We start from the raw sequence: 8405 nt of genomic DNA on the forward strand, positions 1-8405 counted from the left end.
GGTCACACAGCCAGTGAGTATTAAGTGTCTGAGGCAGGATTTGAACTCAGGTCCTTCTGACTCCAGGGCCAGTCTTCTGTTCACTGTGCCACCTAGCTGTCCCTTAGTCTTCTAAGGCTATGTCCCTGACCCATTTCTCTTCATTTTCTCTAGATTATCCCTTAGTGATCTCATCTACTCCTATGGCTTCATTTATCCCCTAGGAAGATGACTGGGTCTAAGAACCACCCCTTTGAGCTCTAGTCCTGTACCTTCAAGTGGATCTCCTTGGAAGGCCTGCCAGTAGCATATACAACATACCCAAGCGGGAACTCATTGTATCCCCACCCCTTAAACCCCACCTCCTTCTAATTTCCCTATTTCTTCCATCTCCTCAAACATCCTATATCTTGCCTTCCTTTCACTGCCAAATGCTTAGAAAAAAGCTGTCTACACTCACTGCCTCTCATTTCCGCTTACTCCTGAAACTTCTCTTTCCGAGGTTACCAATAATCATCTAAATCCTGCCCTTTTCTCGATCGGTGTCCTTTCTGGATTTTTATACTATACAATTTGCCTGTGTTTCTTTTTTTTAAATTTATTTATTTACTTTTAGTTACAACATTCAGTTCCACAATCCCTTGAGTTCCAAATTTTCTCCCCCTCCCTCTTCATCCCCCTGCCCCCCTCCATGGCGTCATGCAATCAGATACAGGTTCTACATATACCTTCACATTAAACATTAGTCAAGTTGTAAAGAATTATAACCAATGGGGTGAACAACAAGGAAGAAGAAACAAAACAAAACAAAACAGAGAGAGAGCAAGTCATTTGCTGCGGTCTGCATTCAGACTCTATAATTCTGTCTCTGGGTGTTGACAGCCTTTGCCATCATGAGACCTTTGGAGTTGTCTTATAGCCTTGTATCAGCATTCTTACCGTTCCTCTTGACACGTTCGCCTCTCCATACGTGTTCATGATTCTCCTCTTACCTTTATGACTGATGCTTTTCAGTGTCCTTTACTGGATCATCATTCATATCCTATCTTCCATTTGCTATAGGCAACAAGGTAGAGCAGCAAATAGAACAATGGGCCTAGAGTCAGGAAACTGTTGTTAAGTCGTTTTTCAGTCATATCTGACTCTTGTCACCCATTTGCGATTTTTTTGGCAGAGATACTGGAGTGGCTTGCCATTTCCTTCTCCAGCTCATTTTACAAATGAGGAGACTGAGGCAAACAGAGTTAAGGGGGTTGCCTATAGCTAGTAAGTGTCCGGGGCTGGATTTGAACTCATGAAGATGAGTCTTCCTAATTCCAAGCCTAGTGGCAATCCACTGTGCCACCTACCTGTCCAGAGTCAGGAAGACTTGAGTTCAAATCCAGCCTCAGACACTAGCTATATGACCTTAGGTAAGTCACTTAACCTCTGTCAAGTAAGTTTTCTCTTCTGTGAAATAGGGATAATCTGTGAGGATAAAATTAGATATTATTTGTGAAACACTTTACTAACCTTAAGGTGCCATACAAATACTAGCTATTATTATTATCTCCTTTGTGTAGGGACACTAGAAATCTATCCTAAGTCCTCCTCTCTCACTACAATAACTTTCTTGGTGATTTCATCAACTTCCTTAGGTTCAGTTATTATTTCTATGAAAATGACTTTCACATCTTCAAAATACATCTTAGCTCTCACAGAGTTGCTCTTACAGAAGGCCTTTCCTGATCACTTCATAACAGATATTTGTACATAATCCCTTAACTGTAAGCTCTGTGAGAGTAGGGCCTGGGTCTTATTCTTCTCTAGACTTACCTTAACAGTCATAGTTAGAGTTTAAATAGCACATTAACACTTGCAAAATACTTTATATATTATTTCATTCAAACCTCAAGACAACCCAGTGAGGTAAGTGTCATTATCGTCCCCATTTTAGAGATGAGGAAACTGAGGCTGAGAAGGCTAAGTAATTTACCCAGGGTCAAGTATCTAGTAAGTGCTGAGACAAAATTTGAACCCAAGTCTTCCCAGTTCTAAAGCTAGCTCTCCACTGTCATAGCTGCTTCCTCTCATATGGTCAGGCCTCTGCTCAGCAGCCTTGGGGGAGACAACACAATTCAAAAAAACATTAACTTCTAGGCACTGTGTCCTCTGTGGGAGATACAAAGGTTGAAAAGAAAATCTAATATTTTCCCTTTGGGAACTTACATTCTAATAGTAAAGTAAGTGTTCTATATACTTATATAACTGTTGAGTACTGGGCACACGGTAGATGTCAATCCACACTTCAAAGATCTGTGGTGTCATTGGGGTGAGTAACCCTCTCCACTCCTTACTACATAGTCTCCGTCAGTTGTTGTAGCTGAAAAATTTCATCACCCAGTAGCCAACAAAATGTTGAGCTTTTCTGAACTTAGTCTGGTCCTTGAATAACAGACATATAGTCCACATATAGTCCGCCATATTTAAAGTCTTTCCAGCTTGATGGGACCTGACCTGGCTTGTGCTTGACTGACATGTTCTTTAGGAACCCAGGACCTTATGGTAAAAAAGTGACAAAAATATCCATATACTTTGACCTAGAGATCCCAATGCTAGGCACATAAGCTAAGGAAGTCGGAGGCAGAAAGAAAAGTCCCATATACAACAAAATATTCATTCAACAAAAAGAAAAAAGCATTTATTAAGTACATTAAGTGTTTTTTATGCACTGTGCTAAGTACAGGGAATTATAAATATAAACAAAAAGAAAAACAGTCCCAACCCTCAAGGACTTTACATTCAAATAGAAGAAAATACACAGAAAAGGAAGTTGAAAAGGGGGGGGAGACAGGAAGACAGAAGTTGCCTGCAGGAGCATGATGGAGAAAATGCAGAGAGCTGGGAATGGAGCCAAAGAGGAATGAAGATATGAATGTCTTGGGTAGATTCCTCAAAATGGAAGTTTGGGAAGAATCAACCAATCAGAAGAGGATGTAGCAAAGAAATAAACTTCTAGGATGAGCACTTTTTGCAGTAGCAAAGAACTAGAAACAAAGTAGATGCCCGTTTATTGGAGAATGGCTAAATGAAATGCTGTAAATGAAAAGAGTATAACTGCATTGTAAGAAATGGTGGATCTGAGGAATTCAGAGAGGCATGGGAAGATTTATATGAACTGATACAAAGTAAAGTGAGCAGAACTAGGAAAACAATATATAGATTACAAATGATAACAAAAAAAAAACAAAAACAAATTGTGAGCTCCTTGGGCAGAGACTGTCTTTCGCCTTTCTTTGCATCCCTAGCACTTAGCACAATATATGGCACATAGCAGGCGCTTAATAAGTGTTTATTGACTGACTATTGACTGAAATTAAATGTCGTGACATTATAATGACTAAATGTAGTGCCAAAAAGACATATGAGAAGGTACCTACCTTTCTTCTTTGAGGAGGTAGAGACTGTGGGTATGGAATATATGAGTTTTTGATGTATTGATTGGTTTTGCTGGACTTCCCCCAGCTCCGTATTTTTGTTCCTTACTGAGAGGGACAATTCTCTGGGAGGTAAAAGGAAGATGGATATACTGGGAAATATAGGCTATGTTTTTAAAAAAAATAAAAATTTATTTGAAGAAAAAGAATTTAAGGCTACCTCCACTTGCAGGTGAGCACTGAGGAACAATTTTACTAGAGGGGTCAACACAGGTTGGTTAAATGAATATCAATGAATAGGATGAGGCACTTATACATGTGAAATAGGGAACAGGCAGAATGGAATTATCGGTGTTATAATGCATTCAGCTGGCTTGGTGGAAAGTTCTCCTGTCTAGGAGGCAGGAGCCCTGAGTTCTGATGCCAGTTCTTGGTTTTGTTTTGCTTAAATTTTGAATAATATTTTATTTCCCCCAATTACATGTAAAGACAATTTTTAACATTCGTTTTTTGAAAATTTTGAGTTCCAAATTTTCTCCTTTCTTCATCTCCTCCCTCCCTGAGACGGTAAACAATTTGATATAGTTTACACGTCTTTAATCATGCAAAACATATTACCATATCTGTCATGTTGTGAGAGAATACACAGACACAAAGAAAAAAATCCCACAAAAAATGGAGTGAAAAATAGTATGCTTTGATTTGCATTCAGACTTCATTAGTTCTTTCTCTGGAGGTGGATAGCATTTTTCATCTGTGAGTCCTTTGGAATTATCTTGGATCATTGTATTGCTGAGAAAGCCAAGTCATTCACAGCTGATCATCACACAATGTTGCTGTTACTGTGTAAAGTGTGCCCTGGTTCTGATCACTTCACTTTGCATCAGCTCTTATAAGTCTTTCCAGGTTTTTTTGGTTTTTTTTTAGAGCATCCTGCTTATAATTTCTTATAGCACAATAGTGGAATCATCACTATCATATACCACAACTTGCTCAGTAATTCCCCAATTGATGCCACCCGAAGCCAATTCTAACAACAGCTAATTCTATGTTCTTGGGCAAACCACCTCACCTCACTAGACCTCTGGCCTTCCACCAAATGAGGGGTTTAGACTAGATGATCTCTAAGGTGACTTCCACCTCCAGACTTGTAAGTTCCAAGATGGAGTTATTTCACCTTTGACATGAAGGCTCTTTCCATCTAACATTCTATGTCCTACGGCCCCTCCATCTAATATTCTGTGACCTAAGACCTCTTCCATCTAACATTCTATGAACTAAGGTCCCTTCCAATGCTAATGTTTTATTATCTAAGGCCCCTTCATCTAACATTCTATGACCTAAGCCCCCTTCCATCTAACATTGCATGTCCTAAGCTCCTCCCAGCATTCTATGATCAAGGCCCCTTTTCTATTCTAATATTCTGTGTTCTATGATCCTTTCCAGTTCTGAAATTCTGTAAGGTCTGCTATAGCTTTATCCCACTCAGATCCTCGAGGACCTTGGTTCATCCCCTCCTAGACCTCTCCACTTAGTATACTGGGGAATGGGGGTGGGGAAGTGCTTACAGGCCTAGGAAGAGTGGGTAGGAAATGTGGACTGACCCCTACTCCTGCTTCTGAACATCCCTACAGATCTCTGTCACTCCCACAGCCCCTGCCCCAGGCTTGTTCCCATGTGGGGGAGGGATGGGAAGCTGCTGTCAGAGTGGAGTCCTGGGACTTGTCCTTGACACAGAGGAGTGGGAGGATGGGGGGGAGAGGAGAGGGAGGGATTGAGGGAAAAGAGGTTGGGCTCGAGCTCTCTTGGAGCTCTCTCTCGAGCTCTCCGCCTCTAGAGCAGCTGTTCTTCACCTCTATCTCTCCCTGGGAGAGTAAGCTGAGTCGTCCTGCCCTGATGCCAGAAGTGGTGAGTTCAGAGCCCAGCTATGCCCAATTTGGGGGGTGGGGAGAAAGGGGAAAGGAAGTAGAAAGGGAGACCAGGCATCTAATCCCAGGATGGAGAGAGGTCTTGGGGTGGTGGGAATTATGGGTTTCTTTTCTCCAACTAAAGGTTGCTAACCTTTCTGTTTCTAGATGTTAAGAATTGCTCCTAGCACCCAGACATGGGGACCCTCTCCCAGACCCTGGATATGAGTCTTTCTGTCCACAGATATGGGGTACCTCACCTAGACCCCCCAGAAATCACAGATATGGTGGCTCCTCCCAACCCCCCAAGTAGAGGGAGCCCTTTTTATTGCTTTTGAGAAACCCTGTGGGATGAGGAGAACCTGAAGATGGTTTGGGTTTGGACAAACCTGAGAGCTTCTCTCAGTGTGTGTGTGTGTGTGCGTGTGTATGTGCATGCTCTGAAAAGACCTGATAAGCCCAATAAATGTCCCCCCTCCCTTTCCAGGTCACATTAAGCACGTAAGCTGACAATTACTAAGGACCTGCAGAACCAGACACAGAACGGATTCTTGGAGCTCAGAGGTTCGGGAGGGGTCATGAGCCATCCCTGGGTCTTGGAGTTGGGCAGCCAGGCGCAGGCCAGCACCTCCCATATTCAAAACATATTCCAGATGGGAATCAGATTCCTAGAGCATTAGAGGCAGTTTAATTCTCTTTTTAGAGGGAAGTATGCTGAGGCCCAGAGTGGGGAAAGAGAATTGTCCAAGATCACACAAGTCAGTGGTATCGAGAGGCACAAAACCCAGGCCATTGAACATTCTGTCCCGTACGCTTTCCCATCATGCCTGGCTACCTCAACTACTCCCCTGGAGTCAGGACTCTAGCTATTTCAAAGAGGGAAACTGAGACCAAGAAAAAGAGAGCACGTCTTTTAAGAACTAATCTGTGGGGAACCTTGTGTCAAATTTAAGAAAGCAAGGAAAATTTGGTGGGAGAGGTAATTAAATAGCATTAGCTCTTGGGAGGACTCTGGGATGGGATGAGGGGCCTCTTCCCTACAAAGATCTCTTTGGCCAGCAGGGAGAAGCAGGGAAAGGTGGTCTGTCCCCAGGAGGCATGACGGGTGCATGGAGTCTGTGGGCTTCAGAAGGGATTTTTATAAGCTCAGAGCATTCCAGTTATGGGGAGGGGTACCTCTTCTCAGGTGTGTCTACATGGGAAGAAGCCCTGCAGTAGGCATTCCTAGGCCTGTGTCTCCTCCCTTACCCCCATCCTTCCTTCCCACAGATGCTCGCTCTGCCCTACTCTCCCTGGTTCACCTTGGTGAGGAGAGGAGCCATGGGGGTCCAAAGCATTCGGCAGGCCCATGGCTCAGGAGATACTGGTAAGGTCCACAGCAGCCATCCTAGAGATGGTACCCAGGGCCCTTAGGTCCCCAAGAGCTGACTGGCATGGCAGAGGGACAAAGAAGATGAAGAGAGATTTAAAGGGATAGATTGGAGGTTAAAGTTTGGCAGATAAGTCTGAGGTAATGCAGTCAAGGCCAAGCCTTTCTGGAGCCTTTCAGACCTCATTCTCTCCCTCTGACCTTCCCTCCATTCCTCCTTCCCCCTTCCCATGGGGCCCCTAAGCTTGAAGAGTTCAGTTCCCAGGGCCATGAAAGCAAGAAGAAAGAGCCAAATTCCTACAGGAAATTGACAGAGTTGTGCAGCTAGAGTCTGCGAAGGGTCAGTCTCAGACATCTTGATCTTGGCCACAGGGCCGTGCCAAGACCTCGGACCTGAGATTCTAGGGATCGAAATCTGCCTGTGACCTGTTTCTAGCACTTAAGTACAGTACCTGGCACCTAGTAGGCACTTTACAAATGAATGCTTGGTGACCCGACTTGCCCAGGAGAGGGGCATCTCTGGTTGGCACAGTCCAGATGGGCTGGAGGGAGGTGGCCTTTTGGGCACACCAAGGTGAGCCAAGAAGATGGAACCTGATTCCTTTTTCCTGGTACTCAATGGGAGGGAGGAGATGCCCTTCTGGTTGTCATTCTCTACATTCATGGAGGAACAAAACGGGGGCTTGCATGAAAGTAGGATGAGTCTTCAATCAGACAGAAGGAAAAACAAGCTGATTCTCAGAATTATTAGGACTGAGGAGGTCATGGAGCATTTCTCCCAAAGAGAGGCTGGAGACAGCAGCATTTTGTCCTGAAGGGTACAGGTACATCCTGCAGGCAGGACCCTAGACCATATGAACTCTCAAGGTTCCTTCCTGGGGTGAGGAGCTGACATGTCCAGGGGGCATCTCTGAGACCAACCAACAGATAGGGCCAATTCTCTCCTTGTCTCAGAATCTCTTTTAATATACAGTGAATCAAGCAAGCACTTACCGTGTTTCCCCGATAATAAGACCTATCCCAAAAATAAGCCCTCCCCTTACTGTGTAAGATTCCTCTAAAATAAGCCCTCCCCCGAAAATAAGCCCTATTGAGATTGCTACTGTAGTGAGGGTGATCCCCTGCACTACACAGGTATTACGGTACCCTCTGTATGCACCGTCTCCCCCTCCCCCCCCGTGAAACACATGCCGTGCTCCGAGCTGCATCCAATTAGAGCTGCAGCAGTGAGCACGTCATCCTGTTCTTCCCCAGTGATTTTTTTGTTCACATTTACCTGTTTATTAAAATTGCTGTCAATGTTCATTAAAATAAGCCCTCCCCTGAAAATAAGCCCTCTGGTGTTTTTCTGTCCAAAAAAATTAATAAGACAGTGTCTTATTATCGGGGAAACATGGTATTACGTGCAGGGTATTGTAAAAAGTAAAACATTTTTCCCCTCGAGGAGTTAACTTTCTAATGGTTGAGACAACATGTGCATACACAGGTACTTACAAAACAGATACATGGTAACCTCGGGGGAGAGTGCCAAGCAGCTGAAGGGACCAGGAAAGACCTCATGCAGAAAATAGCACTTGGGCTCAATCTTGAAGGAAACCAGAGATTTTTTTTGTTTTGTTTTGCTTTTTGGAGGGGTGAAGGCAGGGCAATTGGGGTTAAGTAACTTGCACAAGGTCACACAGCTAGGGTGTGTGTGTGTGTGTGTGTGTGTGTGTGTGTGTGTGTGTGTGTGTG

The 8405-nt window shown here is 43.9% G+C and overlaps 1 protein-coding gene across 1 annotated transcript in view; it reads left to right on the top strand.

The window, feature by feature from the left end:
- Positions 1-5147: 5147 nt before the first annotated feature.
- The window catches only part of COX4I2 (cytochrome c oxidase subunit 4I2), an 8923-nt gene continuing 5665 nt past the window's right edge, over positions 5148-8405 (top strand). The window contains exons 1-3 of the mRNA XM_069073902.1: positions 5148-5303; positions 5790-5866; positions 6572-6668. Coding sequence (XP_068930003.1) covers positions 6572-6668 — 97 coding nt within the window. The 5' untranslated portion in view covers positions 5148-5303; positions 5790-5866. The remainder of the gene's footprint in view (positions 5304-5789; positions 5867-6571; positions 6669-8405) is intronic.

The sequence above is a fragment of the Petaurus breviceps genome, unplaced genomic scaffold (genome assembly GCF_028583685.1).
Source record: "Petaurus breviceps papuanus isolate PSGF00001 unplaced genomic scaffold, PetGlider_PUasm1.0 90879, whole genome shotgun sequence".
In the NCBI taxonomy this organism is placed as follows: Eukaryota; Metazoa; Chordata; class Mammalia; order Diprotodontia; family Petauridae; genus Petaurus; species Petaurus breviceps.